Below are 27,317 nucleotides of genomic sequence, written 5' to 3' on the forward strand. Positions count from 1 at the left end.
ATCATGTTAATAAAGCTATAAAAGCTTAACAGTGGTATCAGAGCAAACTTTTCTCTGCCCTGTGTTATGCCCAAACCCTAACCTTAACCCTAAAATCAGTCCAAACCCTAACCCTAAAATCAGCCCGCCCAAACCCTAAAATTGGGTGTAGCAAGTGTTGAATGGAAGAGCAGGAGAGAATGCCCCATTTAATTTTACCCGATTTTGCCAATTTTGCTTGATTAAGCATTTTTTTCCCAATTTTCTCAAATTTAAAAAAAAACGATGGGAGGCAGAGACTCACACTAGGGTTGCATCCATGTGCTGGCATGCTGCCCCGTATTCCTCTAGAGGTCTTGAGCGCATCTTTTCAAGCTGAATCGCTATCCAAGCCAAGGGGCGCCACCTTTCTTTTCACAAGACAACTGTTCACGTTTTTTTTAAAGTGACGTTTCACACACAAAAAAAAGGCGAAAAAAAACAACTAAGTTTTAGCCTTATAATTTAAGGCTTATACTTGAGCCTTCCATACACGTGGCCTCAACCAGCCACGTGAGCAGCCGACAGCCAGCACCCAACGGCAACCCGACCAGCGAAAGGCAACCCGCCAACCTGACTTGCGCAAAGAAACCCGACAGCGACCAGCGCACACCAAAAAAAAAAACAGCAGCCAACCAGCGCATTTTTTTAAGAAAAACCATAAACTTACCTTACGGGTTCCTACGAAACAGTGCTTGCCTTGGTCTTCTGCGTGCCAGCTTGCTGCCGCCTCCCTTCTTCGAAAGCAGCCTTCTTCATTGCTAGGCTCCTACGGTCTATGTTGGTGTTTGGACCAGCCATGTGTAGTTGGTGTTCTCCGTGGCTTGACGGCTACTACCTTGGTGCTTCTTCTCCAGCAATACTACTTATTATGGCAACCTCCTTCAGGTGTGATTTTTCCATTTTCTTGAGTATACACATTTCACATAAAGTGGAGTATTAACATATCAGCAACCCACCATTTGATTCTTTTGCCACTCCTCCGGGGCCAATACCCCTTTTTACGGGATCAAAAGCACCTCTCCGATCACGTGGACACACACTACCCTCTTCTCCGACGGCTTATGGCAGAGGAAACCTATGACTTCAGTTATTTACAGGATACACCCTCTCAGTCCATAGTGCCCTCTCCTACCCGTGTTTCTCCACCAATCCCAACCCCTGTTCCAGTGAGTGTGCCCCCCTTTTTCCAACCTACTCATTACTGCATACAGATAGCCATACCGACTTCTCACCTCCGAGAATTCGTCGTGTGGGTGATCCGTGTTCGTACTTCTGCACAGGATCTGGATCATTATTGTTTTATACTCAGGTGTCATCCTTATCTCGGCGCTATCCTCCCCGAGTGTAGCATCATTTTTCATGAATATTGATTGCACTTATTCTGAGGACATTCATCCATCTTCATTTACGGTGCGCCCCTCTACACGGGAGTATACACCCTTGACACCAGTAGCTGCCCCTACCCCTGTACCCTCTTCTCCAGTAGCAGACTCTCGTGCGAGCCCAGTCCCAGAGGATCGCCCTTACTATACTGGATGGTCTATAGCCGCTTCACCAGTACGTAGCCTCTCCTCTCGGGATTTCCAGATGCCGCACCCTCCAGCCGATGGTTCTTACTAGAGCCCAGCGGTGTCATCAACAGCAAAAACCCCTAGAGCCTCATCACCCTGAAGCCTCTACATCAACATCTCCTCTCATGGCAGAACCTGTTGACATACCAGCCCCTCCGGAATGGCAATCAGCTTTGCAGCAACTTCAACAGCAGTTCCAACAGCAACTCCAGGAGTCTATGGCATCCTTAGCCACTCAGATCCAGCAACTCCACACGGTACACAAGTTCCGTACCAGCAGCAGATGTTTCAGCAACAGTACCAGCAGACGAAGACGTCATTCCTTCCGAGGTAGAAGGCAACGACCTTAAAACTCTTTATCGTCTTTTACAAGCCAGTAAAACAAAGAAATTGGAAATTAAACCCCCCGACTCTTATGGTGTTGAATTCCTTTCTTGAGAGTAGAGGTATAAAACATCAGTATACTACTCCTTATACTCCACAGCAGAATGGGATTGCAGAAAGGAAGAATCGGTCACTCATGGAGATGGCCAGAATCCAGATGTATGCTAAAGGCAAAGAGGCTATCACATATCTTTTGGGTGGAAGCTGTCATGTGTGCTTGTCATATTTTGAATCGATGTCCCACAAAGGCATTGGTTTCCATTACTCCTTTTGAGGCTTGGCATGGCCGCAAGCCTTCTGTATCACATTTTCGTATCTTTGGGTGTCTTGCATATGCACACATACCCAAAGAGCTGAGGAGGAAGTTGGATGATAAAGCCACAAAATGCATTTTTGTTGGGTATAGCCGTGAGAGCAAGGGCTACCGGTTATATGACCCACTATCCAGAAAGATATTCACTAGTCGGGATGTGATTTTTGATGAAAAATCAGAAATATCCATGGCTGGTTATGATGCAAATCAGGCTGAAAATGATGTGTTTGAAGGTCTACTACCTATGGAGTTTCATTCCACAGTTGGTGATCCAACTCATGAGGGTACAGGACAGCCAGCAAATCATGAAGGTGGTGCAGAAATTCAGCAGCAAATTGAGCCAGAAGCTGAACCAAATATGGGGCAACAGGCACCACAGGTTAGACACATACCTAGATGGTATTTGAGGACATTACAGGACAGCCATTTAGAGGGTCCTCTTGCTGGTCGTACTCGTAGGGAGACACGGACCAATGAGCATGCACACATCATGGATTTGAATATGGTTATGGCAGCCAGTTTACAGGATGATGATGAGCCTGATTCATTTGTGGATGCACGAGATAATGTGCATTGGAACAAAGCCATGCAGGATGAGCTTGATTCTATTAAAAGGAATCAAACATCGGATTTGGTTGATCTGCCCAAAGGTAAGAAAGCAATTGGTACTAAGTGGGTCTATAAGTTGAAAAGACATGCAGATGGATCCATTGACAGGTACAAAGCCCGTCTAGTTGCAAAGGGCTATGCACAGAAGAAGGGCATTGATTATGAGGAGACATTTGCTCCTACATCCCGTATGTCGACACTTAGGTGTGTCATTGCATTGGCTGCACATCGTGGTTGGGTTGTTCACCAGTTGGACATAAAGTGTGCATGCTCATGTGTTTGTTCATGTGCATGTATATGTGTGTTTCTCTTACCTTGTTGCATGTGTACCTTCTTTCTCTCTCAAGGTGGCACTGGTACAGACAGCTTACGTGGCACACCTAGCTGCAGGTGATGACAAGGCACAGGCGGCTGATGTGGCACAGTCCGGCTGGACTGTAGGCACTAACATGTAGCTGAGGTCAGGCGTTGACACATGGCTGAGGTCAGGCGCTGACACATGGCTGATGCAGGCAGGCACAGATGTGGTTGGTTTGACATGACTAGCTGCAAGCGTTGCCATGTCTGTAGCAGGGCAGTAGAGGCGAAGAGAAGCGAAGCTCAAGGCACTGTGTAGCAAGCGTGGGCGGAGGGCAGCAAAACGCGCAGGGAAAAAAAAAGCGATGAAAAGCGCCGGGCAACCCAAACGCGAAGAAAAAAATATCAGCGTGGGATTTCTTTTTTTGAAAACACCAAGCGTCGTGTTTTTCTTTTATCAAAAAAAAAAGAGAGAGAGAGAAAAGAGCTATTCGATAGTCTCTTGGGAAAAGCTTTTGTAATAGTTTTTGGGAAAAAGCTCTTGTATTAGATTTATCCTAAGGGGGAAAAGCATAGCTTTTTCCCCCCAACTTGTATAAATAAGGGGCCAAGGCTCTTGTATCCCACAGCACAATTTGGTTGAAAGCTAGAAGGAGATCTCCTCCCCGTGGATCAAGGAGGCATCTTCTCGGGAATCGTACAAGGGCTACGCCGACCTCGAGTCATAAATAAATACGTGCGGGGGCGCCACGCTTTGGGGTCAATTGGTCTTTTGTGCAGGAGCACTCTCGCTCCACTTATTTATCTTCTTCTTCTTTCAAATTTATTATTCCAGTTCGTAAAGCGATTAAAGTGTGATTAAGTGTGTTCACCGCCCGGTTTCGCCCTCATTTTGTTTGACATTATTAAGCTGTTCAACAGGGGGGCAGCTTGGGATATTTCCTTGTACCTGACCTATCGAGATATCCCGGTAGGAGAGATTCCAATGCCCAAAAGAATCAACCTTGTAATGCGCACACATTGCAGCCAACATCTGTGCTCATGGATGTCCTTGTTCTGTGAACATTATTATCATGGTACATGGTAATGCACATTCAAGATTGTCACATGCCTCCCGCACTTGGATGCCACGTAGACATCTCTGTACAGAAGGTGCAGGACCTTGGATGGTAAACTGGTCCCATGTGAGCCCAGTTCGGGACGAGTCAGCTAGGGTTCCATCCCAATTGTCCGAGGTCAGGTGTGCATTGTCCTGCACATGAGTCCAAGGTAAGGTGTGCATCATCCTGCACATGAAACAGTGCCAGTCCGCACTGTGAGTATCCCTCTGGAATGATGTCAGTGATTTTGTGTGTCTGGTATGGTACTGGATGCCAGATCATTGTGTAGACAAGTTAGGGTTTGCTTATAGGAAAGGGGCCAGCCCATAGGGCTACCCCAAGTACTTGTGTGGGCATGGGGACAGTGTAAAACCACCCCCATGAGGGCCAGGAAGGCCTTGGCTGCACCCACCAGCCATGGATAGGCCATGGAGGGCTGTAGGACAGCCCTAGGGGCAGCATACAGGTTGTCCAGCCTTTTTATGGCTGTAAGGGCAAGTATGGGGCAGCCCATACAGGCTGCCCAGTCTCCAAACAGTATGCATACAGTGCCCAGGCCTATTAGAAAACAGGAGCCTAATGCCCAGCCAGCCATGAGAACATGCGCTGATTTATTCAGCATTTAATGGCATTAATTGCTGATTTATTCAGTCGTGGGCAGAAACAGAAACAGCCGCTTGGACTTAAGCTGGCCGACTGCCTTTATTGGGTAGTATAAATACCAAAGCCACAAATCATTGTGTTATCTCATAATTCACCAAGAGCTAAGGCAATCAAAGGGCCAGGACAGCCAAGGATTTGCTAACGCAAAGGAGTGGAGGACTGCAGGTCAAGGGCTGAGATAAGTTTTCTGTATTTTCTTTTCAGATTTGCATCATTCGTGAAAGAATGTGCACGAGCGGAAGCAATGAACATGAGAGAGAGAGAGAGAGAGAGAGAGAGAGAGAGAGAGATTGCAAGCAAGAACTAAGCTTTATTAGCTTGAGGTTACAGAGTACAAGAGCCAGCAAATAGGGCAGGAATGATATGTTGAATGAATAAAGGGAGCACCTCTTATATACTTGTACATGAAGCAGTCGGCTGTAGGAAAACAGGCCGACAGCTCCACGACAGCATAAATAGGAAGATGCAATATTTTAACACCCCCTCTGCATCTTGAAGTGTGCAAAAAAGTCAGAAGAAAACTGATGAGAGACGAAGGTGCGACCATGGACACCTCAGCATGGCCAGTACTGAGTACACCTCGGAAAATGCACATGTCAGCTTGTTGTCTTCAGAGAACATAATGCCACTAGAAAGAGCAAAACAAAATCTGCTTGGCTCCAAACTCAAAGTAGAACTGTGAACACATCACATCCAATAACCTCGAACAAATGAACATGGAACACATCCTGTCCATAGTCTCTGCTAACCAATAGTTCTGGAACTCATCCGAACCATGAAGGAAACTTGGTTGATCCTGGAACTCATCCGGACCATCAAGTGAACTTGCCTGGAATTCCGACACACGGGTCCCATGCTCCAAATTTAATGTAAGAGAGCTTTTGAAAGCTCCCTCACCCGCCCACAAGCCGTTTCTGGAAGACAGCACGCGGGGGATTCCTCAGGATTAGAGCAGGACACCAGTCATGTTCTATCCAGACTGTAAGGCCTTGGGAGAGCTAGGGTTGTCACTAGACGAGTCAGTGTCAGTGTCATGTGACTCGTCTTTGCCCTTCTTGGAAGACCTGTCCTTGTCCTTGGCTTTGCCTTTGTCCTTTGACTGACAATCCTTTGACAGGTGGCCTTTCTTCCCACACTTGTAACACCGACTCCGAACTTTCTTCTGCATTGTCGAGAGTGCCTGGTCAGGTCCAATAGATGATGAAACTTTCAATTTTCCCTGAGAAACTAGGATGGATTCCTCTTCCAAGAGGAGAGTACACAGATCATCAAACTCGAGGGAACGTGTTGTGATCTGAATCTGCAAAGCTCGGGAAACCATGTCATAATCTGCAGGAAGCCTGATGAGGAGGAGAGCAGCTAACTGAGAAGAGGTCAGGGCAGTACCCATTGCCACTAATTGGTCATGAATCACCTTAACCTTCATCACAAATGACTGCATGGAAGTCCTTGCTATAAACTCTAGAGAAAAGAGCTGACCCAATAGGTTGACAGATCGCATTGTAGAGTCCCGTGTATATAGGTCTGTCAGCTTTCTCCAAACAGAAGCATCACAATCCAATGTTTGCACGACGGGGGAGACCTTTGGTGAGATGGCTTGTACAAGTGTAGAGTGAGCTTTTGAGTCTTGATTCTCCCAAGCTGAAAGTTTGGTGAGAAAGGCATCCTCTTGGTCCTGAGTCCACTTCCTAGAGCTGGTAGGGCGCTCGGGCTTTCGTTCGTGGCTCTGAACAATCTCCCAGAGACCCTTGTGTGTGAACCAGACCTTCATCTGTAGCTTCCAGTGATCATAGTTTGTACCACTAAGCTTGTCCTCCTTGTTCGTGCAGGGGGACCCATGTCTGCCTCAAAGAAGCTATGTCTCAAACAACCTCTGTAGCTAAGCAATCCACGTGCTCTGTCACGCACCTTTCCACAGGATCCAACTAGGGACTAATAGCCCCCTCTGAAGATGCAAGCTGGACAACAGCAAAAGAAACCCAAAAAACACACCACCGGGAACCTCCTACCGGAAGAGGGAGAGGATCTTGGAGGAAGAAGAGCTGATGTGCCACTTGTCTGATGCACTTGCTGAATCTGCAGCTAGACCTCCTCCACTTGCCTCTGTAGAAGAAAACGCAGCCTGGGGGCTGGCTGGCAGCAGTTGGAGAGCTTGTAGAGCAAAAACGCAGCTAAGAGAGAGAAACGCAGCCACTGTTTTGAAGGATCTACAGCCTGGAGAATCTAGGGAAGCAGAAAACAAAGAGGAAAAGATGGTGCAGCAGCCAGAGCCTAGGTGAATGATACCATGAAAGAATGTGCACAAGCGGAAGCAATGAACATGAGAGAGAGAGAGAGAGAGAGAGAAAGATTGCAAGCAAGAACTGAGCTTTATTAGCTTGCGGTTACAGAGTACAAGAGCCAGCATATAGGGCAGGAATGATATGTTGAATGAATAAAGGGAGCCCCTCTTATATACTTGTACATGAAGCAGTCGGCTGTAGGAAAACATGCCGACAGCTCCACGACAGCATAAATAGGAAGATGCAATATTTTAACAATTAAAATAAAGCAAATACACCATTCGTGGTGGGGGCCCTATAGAGGGTATTCGGGACCCAATACTGTGTCCTCTCCTCTCTCCCTCTCTCTCTCTCTCTCTCTCTCTCTCTCTCTATTTTTTGCACATCTTCATTCAGTTTTGTGCATGTGACCCACAACACCGCTGGAGCCATATATTCCAGCAATTCGGTGGTATGATTGAGTACCTTCCAGGAAAGGCCAATCCAGTGGCCGATGCTTTGAGCAAGAAGGGACAAGTGACACTTAAATTCAGACCACTAGACTCGACCTTGTTGGTACAGGACTAGATGACATGAAGCACACGTACATGGATTTCGAGGAATTCGGTACACAGTGGGAACAGGCATTGGATGCCACAGGACCATGCCACTTTCTGATACGCGATGGTTGGCTTTTCTACAAAGACCGACTGTGTGTCATGAAGTCGTTCAAGGTGGCTCTTCTCCGTGATGCCCATGACGCCATTACTGGTGGTCATAGGGGCATGAATTCGACTTTGGGAAAATTGGAACAGCAATATTATTGACCAAAGATGAGGCGGGATGTGTTTACATATGTACATCGTTGTGATATTTATCAAAAGGTGAAAGCTCCTCGTGGAAAGAAGATAGGGTTGTTACAGCCCTTGCCAATTCCTGAGGGATCTTTTCAAGATATTTCAATGGACTTTGTCACGAATCTGCCTCCTAGTCCGAGTAAGCGTAATACTCAATGCTTAACTATAGTTGATAGATTTAGCAAATTTGTTATGCTTATTCCTTGCACGGTCAATGTGACCGCCAAGGCTGTTGCCCAGTTGTTCATTCGGCATTGGTACCCGATTGGCGGGATTTCTAGGACCATAGTGTCAGACTGAGATGCCAAGTTTACCAGTCATTTTTTAGGGCATTGTTTGATAACTTTAGTACTAAATTGAATTTTTCTAGTGCATTTCACCCACAGATGGACGACCAGACAGAGATATACAACCAGTTGGCCTTTGATGTGCTGAAGTGTTATGTCCACGATCAGCAAGGTAAGTGGGAATCATATTTGCCTTTAGTTCAAGCTGTTTTGAATGATTCTTTTTCTTCAACTATTGGCAGGACTCCATATGAGGCAGTGTTTGGAAGACCTTTCCAGTCGTTTTTGACCAGCACCTCGTCTTGAGTACCTGAAGCGAATAGAGTGATGGAGTCGTACCAGGAGATTTTAGAGTCAGTAAAAGACAGGTTGGCTAAAGCGCAAGTGGCCTATACTCGACAGGCCAATAAAGACCGAAGGGATATGAAGTTTTTAGAAGGGAATTGGGTTTATCTTCGGATTATGAAGCAATGGTTGAAGCAGGTGGGCAAGTGATGCCCAAAGTTGTCTTTGAGGATCTTCGGACCCTTTCCCATCCAGAAGAAGATTAATGAGGTTTCCATGCAGTTGAAGCTACCTCCGAGTTGGACTATGCACGATGTGTTTCACGTTAGTTGGTTAAAGCCATATGCAGGTCCGATCCCTTCAAAAGTTAAAGACGAGGCGGAACCAGATATTGTTGATGAAGCAAAAGTTATGGTTCCACAACAAATCCTTCTGCACCGTTTCAAGCATGACTCAGGCCGAAGACACAGACAGTTCCTCACGAAGTTTTAGGACCGAGGGACCCACGAAGCGGTATGGCATGACAAAGAGTTTTTTGACTACTATCCAGCGTTATTGACGGATTATTTGGAGGCTATGCAGCTTCCGTCAAGTTAAGCAAAAGGAGATGTCACGTGCATCCCGCACTTGGATGCATCATGCCACGTAGACATATCTGTACAGAAGGTGCAGGACCTGGGATGGTAAACTGGTCCCATGTGAGCCCCGTCCGGGACGAGTCAGCCAGGGTTCCATCCCAATCGTCCGAGGTCAGGTGTGCATTGTCCTGCACATGAGTCCAAGGTCAGGTGTGCATCGTCCTACACATGAAACAGTGCCAGTCCGCGCTGTGAGTATCCCTCTGGAATGATGTCAGTGATTCTGTGTATCTGGTATGGTACTGGATGCCAGATCATTGTGTAGACAAGTTAGGGTTTGCTTATAGGAAAGGGGCCAGCCCATAGGGCTACCCCAAGTACTTGTATGGGCATGGGGACAGTGTAAAACCACCCCCATGAGGGCCAGGAAAGCCCTGGCTGTACCCACCAGCCATGGATAGGCCATGGAGGGCTGTAGGACAGCCCTAGGGGCAGGCCAGGGGTAGCATACAGGTTGTCCAGCCTTTTTATGGCTGTAAGGGCAAGTATGGGGCAGCCCATACAGGCTGCCCAGTCTCCAAACAGCATGCATACAGTGCCCAGGCCTATTAGAAAACAGGCGCCTAATGCTGAGCCAGCGATGAGAACATGCGCTGATTTATTCAGCATTTAATGGCATTAATTGCTGATTTATTCAGTCGTGGGTAGAAATAGAGACAGCCGCTTAGACTTAAGCTGGCCGACTGCCTTTATTGGGTAGTATAAATACCAAAGCCACAAATCATTGTGTTATCTCATAATTCACCAAGAGCTAAGGCAATCAAAGGGCCAGGACAGCCAAGGATTTGCTAACGCAAAGGGGTGAAGGACTGCAGGTCAAGGGCAGAGTTATCTCAGCCAAGAAAGGTCAAGTTTTCTATATTTTCTTTTCAGATTTGCATCATTCTAATAAAGCAAATACACTATTCGTGGTGGGGGCCCTACAGAGGGTATTCGGGACCCAATACTGTCTCCTCTCCTCTCTCCCTCTCCCTCTCTTTCTCTATTTGTGCACATCTTCATTCAGTTTTGTGCGTTAATTCCGTCGCGAAAAGTGTGCTGATTTTCTGAGCATTGAAGTTACCGATCTTCCTTGAAGCTTCCGCATGTTACAAAGATATTCAGCCCACCATGCATTTTAGGGCTGCATACATGCTCCATTTTCAATAGCCTTAAAGCCTGCTTTGTTGAGAATCAATGTGAGACGGGGTGCAACATGAGTAGAGCAAGGGGGAGAGTGTGCAGTATTTACCTTAGGAGAAGAAAGTATTAAAGAAAAGGTTGAATGATCAAAGGTTAAAGGTGATTGTAGATGATGAATGCAAAAGATAAGTCAATGGTCAAAAAGTAGGCACATGGAAAGTGCAAGGAGGCACATGTAGTGTGGGCATTTATGGACTCATGGATGGCACAAGGTAGTGTAGGCATATGCTCACTTATGGTAGTGCTATGTGTGAACAGGGCTTAACCAAGGGCACTTTTTCCCATGTGGTTTTTCCCTTTGGATATCAAGTGTGAAAGGACACTCTACCTATAATATTTTGTACTTCTATATTATATGGATGTGGTACACATGCAAGGGTTGACTTGCATTTTGTGGCTACCACACTTTTGGCTCTCTCTCTCTCCCTCTCATTTTTCTGTGTGTGAGCTTCTCTATCCTGCACCTAATCCTAATGTGCAGGTTTGTGTGTGTGAGTGTGTGAGTCCAACACCAACAATTGGTATCAGAGCTACAGTCCAGGGCCTGCAGCTCACTGTGGAGTTCCGCCGGTGAATTTCCATTGAAAACTGACGTTCCGGCCGTTTCTTGGTGTTCGCCGCCCAACCCGCCATCGCCGCTCAGCCCCGCCGGCTTCGATAGTGGTCAGCTGTCCGCCGCTACCCAGCCCCGCCGGCGCTCTTACTGCGTAGAGAGACGCCACCGCCCAGCCCGGCCGGCTGCGATAGTGCGCGGGCCTCCGCCGCCGCCGCGTCCTTGGCACAGCTACGCCTGCTTGCACCGCCTCCGCCTGGCCCGTCGGATCTGTGCGCCGCTGCCTCCACGTCCGTCGGCTCTGTGTGCTCTGGCGGCTCCGCCTCCCCGTCGACTCTGCAGCTCCGGTGGCTCCCTGCCACGACATCTTCACCTGCGCCTCTACACGCCTGGCTCCTAGTACTGAAACGGCCTCTGCACGCCTGGCTGCTGGTACTGAAACGGCCTTTGCACGCCTGGCTGCTGCTACTGAAACGGCCTATGCCACTCTTCTCCACGTGTGCTGCCCGATTGACGCCTGCAACACAAGCCTATGCCATCTGTACTGCACTCGCCTGCAGGTACTTTTCATCTAAGTAAAAAAAATGCATTAAAAGATACAAATTTTGCAAACACTTTTGTGCAGGCCAGATTCAAAGAAAAATTGCAGGTGGTACAGGGTTCAAGCAATTTGGGGGATTTCTCAATTTGAGGCCAAATTGAAAAATTGGACATGTTGCTTTGCTTGCAATTTGGGGGTTTTCCAAATTGAGGTCAAAATCAGCAAATTGAGCCTCTTTCAGTTGCAAAAAATTGGGGCTTTTGTGAAAATTGGCCAATTAAATGCACGTTGAAGCGATTGGAGTGCATAAAAATTGGGGCTTTTCAGATTGGAGCATGTAATTGGGCATTACAGCTGTGATTTGTCGCGTATGTATACACATTGTGTGTAATTGGACAATTTGGTGCAGGTTTACACTTGCTTCGGTTTGCAGGCAAACATTTGCACAGGACATTTGGTTGCCTGGCAGTGCACATTGATGTTTGGTTTGCTTGCAGGTATATTTTGTTGACATGGCACAAAGTGCTACAGATGTATTTGGTGTGCTCACCTAGGAGGACAAGTTGGATGGATCTAACTACTCCCTTTGGAGTTTCATGATCCGTAATTTGCTGGTAGCGAAAGGGCTTTGGGGCATCGTGTGTGGTGATGACACACGCCCACTTACCATACAGCTAGCCACGCCTCAAAGGGGAGGTGCTCAAAGAGCTCCTGATGTAAAACCTGCTCCCACACAAGAGGAGAAGAGATGGGACTCTAGAGATGCACAGGCCATGTCATTGATAGCCCTTTCAGTGAAAAGGACTATTATTCCGCACATTCGTTCTTGCAAGACATCGAAGCTTGCATGGGACACATTGGAAGCAATGTATCAGGTACGCAACGAGGCAAGAGTTGCCTACTTGAAGAGGCAATTGGATCTTCTTTCTATGGATGAGGGTGACTCCATGACAGATCATCTCACCAAAGTGAAAGATTTACAAGAACAATTGCTCAACATTGATGAGGTTATCCCAGACAGACAGATGGTCACCAATACTCTTCAGTCTTTACCACCTTTCTACTTGGGCTTTCACACCTCTCTCAACCTCTCAATGAGAGGAGGTGGTGATCCTGTCACTTTTGAAGAGCTAGTGGGTTTACTCTTGCAGGAAGAGCAAACAAGAGCAAACTTATCGAGCAACCGTGGTGGAGACAAGGCATTTACAAGGATAAGGGTAGAGCAAAGAGCTTTAAGCATGGGGAACAACAGTCTAGCAAGGCTGGTCATGGACAGCCCTCTTCTGGTGGTGAAAAGTCTGACAAAGGGGATGCAAACAAGCCCAAAAAGAAGGGCAAATGTCACTACTGCCATAAGCCTGGACACTACATCAGTGAATGTAGGAAGCGGATTGCAAAAGAGAAAAGGAAAGAAGCAGGCAATGCAGTAGCAGACTCTTTTGATGACAAAGCACAGCAATCAGCTAATGTAATCCAGGAAGAGTACACTTTTTTGGTCACATGCACTAGTGGCACACCAAGTGCTTCAGACAATGATATGTCTTGCATTGCATCTGACAGACAAAATGTATCATGGTATTTTGATAGTGGTGCTTCGAGCCACATCACTTCATGCAAAGATGTATTTCAGCACTTGGTTTATGCTTCAAATGGCCGCATTGTATCATGTGCAGATCATACCACATATCCAGTAAAGGGAATTGGCAATGTCATACTTATTGCAGCCAATGGTGCCAATATATGTATGAAAAATTGAAGGCCTTGGGCTGTTAGGGTTAGGGTTTGAAGGTACAGCAAACACAAGCGTGGAGAAGCAGAGAGAGGACACGACCCTTGTGTGTATTCAGATTAATGATGTGAAGTACAATAGCCACATAATAAAGTGACCTAAAAGGATGTGTTCACATGTCCGGTCATAAAATGTGTCGGGTGGACCAAAACACTTATAAACTGTTTATAAGTGTAACTAAACTAAACTGGGGAAAAAACCTCCACTAACTGAAGTAAAAAGTGCCCCAGTAATCTACTAATGATCACTAGCACTCCTCTGGGTGCATACACATCATAAAACCCAACAAACCCCCCTGGAGTGATATGTGATCACTGTACATCATCCACCAAAAAGAAACAAATTCAAAGCAGTGCGGAATGCTTCGAATTTCGGACGTGGTAATGCCTTGGTGAAGATGTCTGCCACATTCTGATCTGTAGGACAGTAGATCAGACTGATATCTCCTGCCTGGAGTCTCTACCGAACAAAATGATAGTGAATCTCAATGTGTTTCGTGCGAGCATGAAACACAAGATTCCTGGCCACAGCAATGGCACTCTGACTATCAGTATAGATAGGTGTAGGCTCCTCCACTGAAATATCCATATCAGTCATGAGATGACGCAGCCAAACACACTCAACAGTAGTAGTGTAGGCTGCTCTGTACTCTGCCTCACAAGATGAAGTGGCCACTGTGGTCTGTTTCTTGCTTAGCCAAGAAATGCATGAAGAGCCAAGAAAGAAACAATTTCCACTAGTGGAATGTCTGGTATCAAAATCACCAGCCCAATCTGAATCACTGTAAGCGTATAACTGCATGTCACCCCCCTCAGGATAAAGCAATCCAAGAGACAAGGTACCCTGCAAATACCGGAATACACGCTTCACAGCTTGCCAATGTGACAACCGCGGGCTGTGCATGAATCTGCTCAACTGAGAGACTGCATACTGAATGTCTGGCCGTGTAGTACACAAGTAAATAAGACACCCAAACAGCCTGAGCATATGTAGTGGCATCAAAGGAAATATTGTCATCTTGTAGTGACAGTTTCATCCCTGGCTCCATAGGAGTGCTAATAGGCTTGCAATCCTGAAATTTAAACTTCTCCAGAAGTTTAGCAACATACCGAGATTGCAACAACCCAATGCCTCTGTTATCCTGCACAAACTGTATGCCCAAATAGTAGTGTACAAGCCCCAAATCAGACATGTCAAATGTCTGTTGCAGTATCTCTTTAAAAGCTGCAATTTTGTCATCATTTGATCCCATGAGCAAGAGATCATCTACATAAAGACTGATGACCAACAGATCTTTCTCTTTTTTCGTTACATACAAGGTGGCTTCTGATGGACTGTTCACAAATCCTTGAGTGAGTAGGAAAGTATCTATCTTTGCATACCAAGCTCGTGGAGCTTGTTTCAAACCATACAAGGCCTTTTTCAGCCTGCATACTTTCCCTTCATGACCATGTTCTGCAAAACCCATGGGCTGATATACATAAACTTCCTCCTCGAGGTCCCCATGTAGGAATGCAGTCACACACACACACACACACACACACACACACACACACACACACACACCAAACATGTATCTGCATCCACACACGTGTACAAACGTACACATGCATATACAGGATTAAACATGATTAGTGAATGCTTAAAGTTTAAACATGCTTAAAACATAATTGCAATGCTTAGGAAAAGAGGTAAAATACTCGGTCCTGTAGCATACCCCCCTCTTAAAACAAAGCAATCGTCCTCAATTGTTCATTCAAAAATCTGCCAACTGAAACAGAACCTAAGAGAGCAACGAGAAAGCTATGTCCTGCCAACTGAAACAGAACATCTAAATAACATAAATCAAGAGCATCCATCTCGTGAATAGTCATGTCCCCCTAGATGCTTTACCTGCTCTGCTCATGGCCATCCCATAGGACCCACGATCAGCAGTACATCATGAACATGAGTAAACATTGATGCATATCAACAAAAGTCTAGAATAGGCGTCCCCATTCTCTGAAGAGATTCGTATATCCATGAATCAAACCATGTGACTAGTACACATATATCATAGAAATCCCATAGGCAGATATACTGTCAGTTCAATATCTCGGGTGTGCTAATAAGAACACCAAGCGACTTCTAGATCTCATCCAAGTGAACTCTGTGACAAAGGAGCGGAGTCACCCCCCTCTTGAGTAACAGGTAGTACTCCAGAATCCACAGCTAAACCTGTTGAAGCACTTTCTAAGGTAGGCTTCAAACCAAAAGCCTCGAGGTAAAGTTGTAGTATCCTCAGTGAATCTGCCAAGTATTCACAAACTTCACCAGATATCGACGTGAAACTTTTCCTCTGACTTTTCTTTCTTTATGTGCCAAAATCTGTTCCGGTTGAAGAATCTCATCAAGTTCTTCTACCTCTGGTTGCGGCTCATCAACCTGATCTGTAGGCACCGCACCTCTGAAAGGTCTAAGAAGACTCACATGGAATGCATTTGCCAAATGCTCCCAATGCTCCTTCTCTGAATGAGAAAACACAATCATATCATCAAAGAAGGTGCCCACAAAAGCGCAGTGGGGTCGAAAAAACCAATCCATCATCCTATTAAAAGTCGCTGGAGCATTCGTAAGACCACAAGACATGACCAAAAACTCATAAAGTCCAAAAGTTGTCCTAAAAGTTATCTTGTGCACATCTTCTGGCCTGATGCAAATTTGATGATATCCACTCTTCAGATCAATGCAACTGAAGTAAGCTGCTCCCTGTAACTGATCCAAAATATCATCGATTCCAGGTATAGGGAATCTGTTCTTGATGGTAATCTTATTCAGTGCCCTGTAATCAATGCACATCCGCCAAGAACCATCTTTCTTTTGTACCAAAAGCACTCGTGACCAATAGGGCGAAGAGCTCGACTGAATCAACCCTTTGTCCAACAGATCACGCACTTGGCTCATAATCTCTCCTTGTTGGGCTGCACTCACCCTATAGGGCTTATTCGGTGGTGAAGAATCAAATCAATCCCATGATCCTCAGGCCTAGCAGGCAGCAACTCCCCTGGCAAAGCCTCTGAAAAACAATCTTGAAAACTTTTGAGAAAGTCCAATCTTTCCTTATCTAACTCAAACAAGTTAGAATCTGTGGTATCCTGATTCTCTTTAACAAACACTAAGTAAACAAAAAGATGTTTCTTTATTAAACGAGAAATGGCCGAGGCCGATACAACAAGAATAGATTCTCCTTTAAGCTTTACATCAAGAGTGTATTCCTTATTCTTATGAGAGAGATTTTCCTGTTGAAAGTATCTACTACCGCTTTAACCTTATGGCACGAAAGCATACCCAACAAAACATCACAACCCTCCAAAGGCATAATGAAGAAATTATCCTCTCTATCTGTGTAAGTCTGCACACTGAGACGCAGTTTCCCAATGATCGATGTAGCCTCAACCGAATGTCCAGGACAAGCCAAAGTAGCCTCATGCAACACACCCATCTCCTCTGGTTTGATGTCCAACTTTGCTGCAAGCTCGGGGGTGATGAAGTTTGCACGAGCCCCAAGATTGAAAAAGATCAAAACCTCTTGATCTCGAAGTCTTCCCCATGCTCTGCATAACTCTGAAGATGTATCCCCTTGCTTCAACCCTATCAAGTCGGGTACTAGTCCAGCAGACGGTATCTGTTTCTTGGCTTTAGGCTCTTCCTGTGAGTCATCTGCGTTTTTAGGTGCTCTCTTCGGACACCTATAGTACCGATGTCTTGCTTCTCCACAAGAGAAACATTTGTTGCCAGCTATAAGCTCTTTCTTTTCTTCATCTGTCCTTTGAGGTAAGGGCTGAAATTTTCTCTTCTTGGATTGCCCCTTCTCTCGTGGTTCAGTGTTTTTGGTCTCCTTTGACTCCTTTGATGCTTTCTTGGAGAAGAGACGTTGATCCTTGAATCCTGACATCTGACCAGTAAGCATGGCATATCCAATCTAAGCATTTTCTATCATCTGAGTCATGTTAATGACCTTTGTTTTGATAAAATAATCTCGAAGCTCCTTGGGTAACCCACAGCAATATGTCTCTACCTGCTCAACTAGTGACACGGGCCTAAAAGATGTGACTGGTAGCAGAGCATCCCAGAATTTCTTGTTATATTCTTCCAGATTGCTACAATCTCTGGAAGCTAATCGATGCCAAGCTGTCATAACATCCACGTCAAAAGTCGGTGTCAACCATAAGGAAGAGAAGATTTACTTGAACTCCACCCGAGTGCAAGGTGCTATTCCATGATGAAGAAGTGTTGACCACCATTGAAGAGCATTTCCCTTTAGGAAAGAAGCTGCCTTTTGTACCTTAGATGCCTCTGTGAAGTTTCCACCAGAAAATGTTGCATCAAACTGTTGAATGAAGGTGAGAGCCTTCAAACGATCCTTTGCACCACTAAAAGTATCAAACTTTACTGCAGCACGACCCTCTTTATAATCTTTTGGCTTCTCGCCCTGAACAAGATTATCATAGGGATGTCGTTTGAGAAAAGAGTTGCCCACAGCATTAGATCCCATGCCCATCATACCACCTCCCATACCAAGCATACCAAAAGCACTTCCACCACCACCACCAAAAGTTCCATACATACCTCTTGGCATACCTCCATACATACCTCCATGCATACCTGGTTGCATACCATAGCTCCCAGTCATGCCCATGTTGGGTACACCCGTCATGGAATGAAAGACAGAGCCTCCGCCAAAGTAACCAGGATGTGAAGTATTAGAAGGGTTTCCATGGATAGGTGGGGGAAAAGAAGAAGAATTGGGGTATGGCTGAAAATTTGGGTGGATGGGAGCCGAATGTTGAGGCTTAGCTTTCTTCTCAGACCCCTACTTCCGTGGTTTAGAATCAGTTTTGAAGTTTTGTGGAAAACGTGAGTCCTTTGCGAGCTCCATTAATCCCTCCATCAAGCTTAGCATCTTTGCTTCATAAGTGGCATCATCATCTTCAAGTTATGGCATCTCGAAAGGTATTTCTTGCTCACTTTCCTCGTCTTCATCGAAGTAGTCGTCCTCTTTCGAAGATAAATCCTTCATCTCCGTACTAGTTCTAGCCATAGAATTAAATGTATCGACCACAGGCTCGCCCCTTGAAAAAGTTGACGATGAATCCCAACAATAGAACCCTTCAGAAACTTGACGGCGGGCGGTGAACACACTTAATCACACTTTAATCGCTTTACAAACTAGAATAATAAATTTAGAAGAAGAAGAAGATAAATAAGTGGAGCGAGTGTGCTCCTGCACAAAAGACCAATTGGCCCCAAAGCGTGGCGCCCCCGCAAGTATTTATTTATAACTCAAGGTCGGCGTAGCCTTTGTACGATTCCCGAGAAGATGCCTCCTTGATCCACGGGGAGGAGATCTCCTTCTAGCTTTCACCCAAATTGTGTTGTGGGATACAAGAGCCTTGGCCCCTTATTTATACAAGTTTGGGGGAAAAAGCTATGCTTTTCCCCCTTAGGAAGAATCTAATACAAGAGCTTTTTCCCAAAAACTATTACAAAAGCTTTTCCCAAGAGACTTCCAATAGCTCTTTTTTTTTATAAAAGAAAAACACAGTGCTTAGCGTTTTCGAAAAAAAAAATCCCATGCTAATATTTTTTTTTCGCGTTTGGGCTGCCCGACGCTTTTCATCGCTTTTTTTTTTCCCTGCGCGTTTTGCTGCCCACCTTGCGCTTGCTACACGGTGCCTTGAGCTTCGCTTCTCTTCGCCTCTACTGCCCTGCTACAGACATGGCAGCGCTTGCAGCTAGTCATGTCAGCCCAACCACATCTGCGCCTGCCTGCATCAGCCACGTGTCAGCACCTGACCTCAGCCATGTATCAGCGCCTGACCTCAGCCATGTGTCAGCACCTGACCTCAGCCATGTGTTAGTGCCTGCAGTCCAGCCAGACTGTGCCACATCAGCCACCTGTGCCACGTAAGCTGCCTGTACCAGTGCCACCTTGAGAGAGAAAGAAGGTACACCCATGAATAAAGAGACATACGGATCGGATGTGCGTGGCATATGAACAAGTGTCCTTAGGTTGGTGGAAAGGCAATTTTTGAAAGATATGCAAAACAAATTGCCTTTAAAACATAAGGTTTTTCTATGGGGATGCCTCCCAGGAACGCTCCCGATAGGAGAGGCAAAGCGGGAAATTGCGGCTCCAAATTGTTTACGATGCAATCATCCACTGGAGAGTATTTATCATTTGCTATGAGCTTTTTCGGACATGCAAACAAGATTCCTTGGGGTGACATTTGGGAAAGTGTTTTGGATGTTTGAAAGATATCCTTCCAGACTACAGGAATATGCTCTCTTGATATTAGGCTATATGGACAATATGGCTAGATCGTAATTATGAGGTGTTTGCACAACCTCGGATCGACAAGTACGTATACTTCCGTCAATCATTATGTCAGTCATTGCATGACAATTTCAAGCTGCAACAAATTGATCAACAGAACTATTAAGTGTTTTTCCACTATTATATTCGAAAACCCTCAAAGTGAGAGGCTCTCATAAAACAGTGGTTTTACCCCCCCCCCCCAAAAAAAAAAAAAAAAAAGTGGTTGCGAGGAGGGGTGCCTTAGTTCTTCTGGTTCCCAAGGCATGGCCTCGTCTAGCATGTGTATCACTAACATTGTCGGCTTTAGTTCCATCATCAATTAGGGCTCACAATGGCCAACAATCTGATAAACCCTAATCCAATGTCAAAATTGCCATCTTTTTAGGGGCAAGGCTTGTGAGAAAGTTTTATTGGCAAAAGGCACGGAAAGGACTTTAGAAGCCTTGCATAAATGCATAAATGCACTTGATGCACGTGACACACCCCCCCCGGTGCCCCGACAAGCAGCCTCGCGGACAAAAAAACATGCATATTACTCTGAAAATAACTAAAAATACCCACCTGCTCACTCTAAAACTATATATCTTTCATTTTGTGGTACATTGTTATGATTAACCAATGAGACTTGGACGGAAAGTCTTCACGCCTTTATCATTAGCTCGGGTAGTTTCTGTATTCAAAACAAACAAAGGAAGCAGCAACAAACTCTAAAACATGTTTGAATTATTCCCTTTTGAAGCAACAAAAGACTCAAGATTGTAAGGGTGCAAATCCAGGGTACTTGCCTTGCCTCCCCTTCAGATCAACAAAGAAATGTGCTCAAGTGAGCTTTAAAAACCCTACAGAGTGCACAATACTGATCGCCCACTCGTCTCTGCCCCTCTTTTTCAGCAGAGCCAAGCCACCCCAGTCCACTCTCCACCTCTTTTTAAGCAAAGCAAGCTCCCAAATCATAAACAGGCTCCAAAATTTAGTGGCTTACTAGATGTCAAGTGATGTGTAGATGCATGCAACTCAGCTCCATTGTAGAGAGGAACCTAAACAATACATGCTTACTACTCTGGTTAATGAAAATTAGCGCTCATCCAGATCAACGATGCCCTAGGTAAGCAGCATGAAACTGTGAAATCATTTGATTTTTACTCAACTTCAATCGATTGAAAATAAAGAGAAACTACTCTTACCTTTTTGCTAAAACCCCGAGCCCTCTGGGATGTTCCTGCGGCTGCAAACAATTGACCACAATCAGTTAAAAACCCAATGAATTAAACCTTAGCCTAGCTTGTAGGCTTCAAAGCAGAAAGAGTAAAAGTTCCTTTATCAACCTTTGATTCAAAAAAACCATTTGAGACTCAAGAAACAATTGATAATAAGAAGAGGGAATATAAAGCAGTAAAATAGGAGAAATAAAAACAGATCACATCAAATCATACTCTACATAAGTGCCACACCTTACTCTTTACTAAGGTTTAAAAATGTGCATGAACGTCACTACCTACCTCTACAAATATACATACAGAGTATTCATTGTTAAACCGACTAGGCAATAACATGCCACTTGGCACATTGGGATGGCACATTGATAGCCCTCTTAACGACCCCCTTGAGGTCACTCATATCTATTTAGCTTTGACATTGTGCAATGTGTTTCTCTATTCTTTTTTCATTTATGGGCATTGTTGGGATTCGGAGCTAGTGTGAACACTCCTTATGTGAGTGTGAGTGTGTGTGTGTGTGTGCGCGTGTGTGTGTGTGACAGTGTGTGTGGGCCCACCCTTAGGTGTGGGTAGAATAAGTGTCATGTGTTACTTGTCTAGCGTGCATGTGATTTCTATGGGTCAAAAGGTAAGGCTACATGCCTATAAAACAAATGTACTTGGTGAAGGTTATCATATGAATCAATCAAGCAATCATTGAGTTGTGCAATCACAGTCGACAATTTGCTTCTCGCTCTCTTCTCTCTCACAACCAGCTCTCCTGGCACCATATCAACCTACATGGTACCACAAAAAACGAAGCAGAAGCATCCACAGCAGTGGAAAATCTTGCTCTCAATTAGGAACATTCTGATTGGGTCTTCTGATTTATCCTATGTGTGGGTCAAGGGTTCTCTACAAGGGAAGTCCCCCCAAAAACTGAATTAAATAATCTTTGTGTGTTTTCCATTTTGCTTACTTTTATAAAAGGCTTCATTTCCATTTCATATCGCTGCTTAGAGAAAGGGGGTTGTTTCTTGGGTAAGTTGATGTAGACTTTCATTTGGTCAAGCTCTTATATCAGGCCTGACATGAGAGTTCAGGTGTTAGTGCCATTGTGTCTCCTAAAGGCACATGGTGTGGTTTAGAGTGCCCACATCATGACTACTAAAGGTTCTCTCAAGCATCTCCACTTTCACTCTGGTATATGTGTGTATGTGTGATTTGTATGAACCCACCCTTAGGTATATGTGTGATTTCTATGAACCCACCATTAGGTATACCTTCGCTCCAAAGGAAGCTATATGTGTGAATACTCCCTATGAGTGTGTATGCATGTGATTTCTATGTGTGTGTAAGTGTGTGATTTCTATGAACCCACCCTTAGATATGGATAAGATAAGTGTGCCATGTGTCACTTGTATAGTATGTGATTTCTATGTGTGTGTAAGTGTGTGATTTCTATGAACCCACCCTTAGATATGGATAAGATAAGTGTGCCATGTGTCACTTGTATAGTGTGTGCATGTGATTTCTATGGGTCACAAGATAAGGTTACATGCCTATAAAATCAATGTACTTGGTAAAGGTTATCATATCAATCAATCAAGCAATCATTGAGTTGTGCAATCAGTCTCTCTCTACAGCACGAGGACTTATACCAATTCTTCCTAAGCAGTAAAGATCTTTGTGTGATGTTTTCTCCTTATTTTCACCTTCTCGTTCTCTCTCTCTCTCTCTCTCTCTCTCTCTCTCTCTCTCTCTCTCTCTCTCTCTCTACTTTTGTCACATGCACTCTGCACTGTAGTGCATGGTGACGAGATGGCTCATCATCATCAGTGCAACTTTGTACAGTATTAGTATCCTTTAGGATGATAATTGTCGTACGCCGTGACCCCATTGTAATCCTCAGTCCAGGATATGTCAGGCACGAGCTACGTAGGTCATTCCTCAAATTTAGACAGTCAATCAGTCAGTCAGTCGAAGTCCCTTAACCCACTTGGAGATAATCATTCATGCATATAGAAGTCATAGAAGTCTTATGACTTCAAACTTTAAGAGATTGAGAGAGAGAGAGAGAGAGAGAGAGAGAGAGAATGTACACCGTATGGGGTCCCGAATTACCCACTGAAGGGCCCCCTATCCCATTACTGGAATAGTATTTGCTTTATTACTTTGAAGAGATTGACTTTGGACTGACGATAAGCCAAACGCAAGATCTCGGAGGACCAAGAGTCGGGCTGAACTGTACACCGTTGTAGAAGCACCAATGATGACCAATCTCGAGCCTATGCACTCTTCCAAATGGAATGAGGGAAGGCTGCAAATCTGAGGCTGAGATATGGGCTGTTTGGGACTGTTTTGAGCTGTGAATGAATGCTGAAAATGAATGGATGAATGCGGGTTACCTTCACCGAAGTGCTGTAGCAAACACTGATGATGTGTATGCTGAAAACTGTATGTGTGCCGAATACGCAAGGTGCTGAATTGCTTCTAGGCTGCGTTTTGATGATGGATGACTGAATGCTTCATGTGTTGATGCTCCTTGTGTGCTGTGGACTGAAAACGCTGAAGGTTGAGGTGATCTAGGGCTGAATGATCAATCGCTTATGCTCCTTGTGCTGAAGGCTCCAACGTTTGATGGCTGATTTATGAGATGATATGGAATGAGTGGTGCAATGCTGAGCTATTTATATGAGCTTTTGAATGCTGGTCGGCTGGCTACAGAGCTGGTTGACTACATCATTATTGCTACATGACTAGAATAATGTGGCAAATGCTATAAAATGGTAATTAAATACTAATAAATATGGGAAAAATATTGGAATAATGCTGAATAATATTTTGATGCTTCTGCCATGGTCTATGTGGTCTGATGTGCCTATGGGATGGATCTCATGAGGCTGAGGATGACAAGCGCTCGATGGCTCTCTTGCTGAATATGATGAATGACTAAATGATTATGCAAAGCCTCTATTTATATGGACAGCTCTGGCCATGCTAGAGAGAGAGTGTCACCAGGCAAACTTCCAGGAGCTCTGCACGAAGGGGTGGTTGTTTGACACACTAGTCACCCCTGCTTTGATGTATGCTGCAGCAGTATGGGCACCTGGGCTCGCCACCTTCACATGGTCTCAGATAGAGAGGCCTCAGATTCTCATGCTCTCATGGATGATCCGCAGCAAACCCTCCATCCCACATGACATTGTCCGGACCGAGTTTGCTGCACCTCCTATGCTAGTAGAGGCCCTCCTCCAGACGATCTGCTTCATATAGAGGATCAGAGATATGCCATCAGATCGACTCTCACATAGAGCTTTTGAGGCGTCCAGACAGCTCGCAGAGAGTGGAGATAGGAGATCATGGTATTCACAGATGATACAGTGGCTCACTCAGCATGGTCTTCACATAGATCACCTGCCACCTTTCCAGTATGATATACATGCACCACACATTCAGCTCTCTCACAGTGAGGAACAGAGTCCTTCGGCAGGATTTATGGCAGCGATACACTCAAGAGACTTGGATTACACCCAATCAGCCTCTACCGCCAAAGATACTATACTACAGAGATCAGTTTATGCGTATCTCAACGGATGGATTCATATAGAGACCTGGATACATGGATGTGTACATGCCTCACAGTGCCCGATTGGTGATTGGCCAGCTCTAAGTGTCATCACACCAGCTTGAGATTGAGGCAAGTAGGGCAGCACGGATCCCCAAAGCAAAGAGGATATGCAGACTATGCCAAGAGGAGGTTGAGAGTGAGGAACATTATGTATGCAGATGCAGAGCATATAGTGTCATTAGAGAGAGATACACCACCATCTTCAGTGGACATCCCTCACTCCGCCAGATCATGGAGTCTACAGACCAACGCAGATTTGGCCAGTTCTTGCCACAGAGAGACACTGCTACGGACTCATACCACAGGGAGAGGTGGGCGATAGCTCCAGCTCACTGATTTCTTCCATAGATCTATCCCAGTGCCTATTCTGACACAGGAGGGGGTTACACTTCAGCACGCTACGGACCTCCGAGCCAGACGGAGACCGATAGCACCAGGCTACCAGACTCCCAGACTACATCAGAGGGAGATCACAGAGATACGGGCTCGACATCAGCACCATATCCAGGAGCGGCTAGCTCACTTACACTCACACCCAGAGATCATGCTCCGAGGTATTTTTGCCTCGCCATTGCCTATGTATCACATATTACACCCCCATTATGGTACTGGTTGCAGCTAGACAGATCTGCATTGCATTCTTGTATACCTTGCGCATATAGGTTGCATACTGAGCCTCTGGCAGTAGTGCTCCATCCATCACACACCCCCACTAGCTCAGTACTTTCATAGTTTATTTCATGTTCATTTTGTCCTTTTTTTCTGAACATCCAAAAGACATTGACAGTTGTACATTGATTTGTCTCCTAGGTCGAGTTCAGCCTCTAGTAGACGTTAATACAGCTTTCTTTCTTTCTCTCTCTCTCCCCTGACGATGTCCCTCTTAGTGAAACTCGCATCATTGAGTTTGCATCATAACTCTCATTTTTCACAAATGGGCTGAGGGCTGATCATGATGAAAATGTTGAAAAGCATTGAACACATGGCAAGCAGCTATAAAATGTTGAAAAGCATTGCACACATGGTAAGTAGCTACAAGATGCTTTATTTCCAAGGAAAGAAGGATGGCCTAGCATGCTAGCAATGTAGAGGATGAAGTCAGGCAAACTCTTTATAAGGGGATGCGTGTTAATGAAGATGAGGACTCCAGGGATTGTGCTCAATAGATATACTACTACTCCTGAGTCCTTGGGACTACATCATATAAATAACATTGCTATTTGGCCCTTCGCAAGGCTTCATCATGTTTGCACAAGAAACATTGTCAATAAGGCATGATTGAAAAAGATGAGATTGAGAATGAACACTGGAAATTACCCAAGTACATCCACTTGAGCTTGACCAAGGGCCACATTTTCTTGGCGCAGGGAATACTTAGAGTTGTGAATGTAGGAAGGTGCGCAGGGTAACATCAAAGGGGTATCTTAAATCACAAACCCTCGATGCATAAATGTAGACCTGAAAGTGCTATGGAGAATATGAGCTTTTAGGGATGAAAATCGAGAGAGAGAGAGAGAGAGGGAGAGAGAGAGAGAACAATGATCAAAAGAGAGAGACAACCGCTTGGCACAAAGAAGCTTATGATTAATGTTATGTAATCATCAAGGACAATGTCCCTTTTTGTAGGCTGGGAGCCTTACCTTTTGACTCAAAACACAATCACACAAACTCACACACTGACACATGGCAACACTTATCTTATCCACTTATAAGGGTGCGTTCACACACACTCATTCATGAATAAGTGCACACACATATAGGATGGACACATACACACATGGACACATACGGTTACACATGTGAGCTCCAAAATATCCCAACAATTCGGAGCAAAGGTGGTGTGACTGAGAAAACCTTCAACTAGTTCTACGATGGCCTCTAGACTGTACCACGTCGAGAACTAGGCATATCTCCCATGCCAACTCAGAGGCTTAAGTCTGAGCATGATTCAGAGACTAAATTAAGCACACGACTTTACATTCAAGCATGACCAGAGGCTCAAAGTCTAAAGCATGGATGCATAACAACTCAGAGATCTAGGGGACCAAGGCACTACATCCTCGAACTTCCTTTCTAACCTTGATTCATTGGAGCTCCACCCATAGCAACTACATGCAAGGCTTCCCTAAACAAATCTCCCCTCATATTGAACAGGGATAAAGAGAAAAATTACAAAGCCTTTTATAACATGAAGGCGGTACAAACATTTAGGCAGGAAAACACACCACACACACAAGATTATTTTCCAGATTTTGGGAGACGTCCCAGGCAGAGAACCCCGACTCAAACACCAAAAAACAAGAAATTACAATTTTTGAGAAAAATCAAGGTAAAACCCTCGCTCAATGTGGTGATGTCACCGTTTTTCAGCATTTTTCCAGGCTATTGCACCGTCCATGATGGAGATGGCTCCAATTTTGCCAATTTTGGGCAAATCAAGAAAAAGCCCCAAATTTTAACAAGTGTAGGAGAGTCAATTTGATTGATTTATGCAAATTTCAGAGAAACCCCCAATTTTTATTGAATTCAGAACTTTTAATTAAATGATTTTGCACCTGATTTTGAAAAACCTCAAGTTCAAAAATTAGGGTTTGCAGGTGTTGATGCTGATGGTCACGGGCTTGGCTATGTTGGTGCAGTCACAGAGGGGGCACAGAGCTTGGCTTTGTTGATTGCAGGCTGTTGAAGCATGTGGGTGACGGTGCAGGACCGCTACAAGGTAGCTGCCGCGCAAGATGCCATAGCCACCAAATGCAAGAGGCAAAGATGGACACGGGCACA

The 27,317-nt window shown here is 45.0% G+C and overlaps 1 protein-coding gene across 1 annotated transcript in view; it reads right to left on the minus strand.

Moving 5' to 3' along the window:
* LOC147623644 (28 kDa heat/acid-stable phosphoprotein-like protein) overlaps nucleotides 1-27,317 on the minus strand; it is an 82,973-nt gene that overhangs the window by 53,459 nt on the left and 2,197 nt on the right. The window contains exon 2 of the mRNA XM_086820231.1: nucleotides 20,894-20,934. Coding sequence (XP_086676357.1) covers nucleotides 20,894-20,934 — 41 coding nt within the window. The remainder of the gene's footprint in view (nucleotides 1-20,893; nucleotides 20,935-27,317) is intronic.

Source organism: Cibotium barometz, chromosome 26, assembly GCF_041138505.1.
Source record: "Cibotium barometz isolate CiBa-2024 chromosome 26, ASM4113850v1, whole genome shotgun sequence".
NCBI classification, from domain to species: domain Eukaryota; kingdom Viridiplantae; phylum Streptophyta; class Polypodiopsida; order Cyatheales; family Cibotiaceae; genus Cibotium; species Cibotium barometz.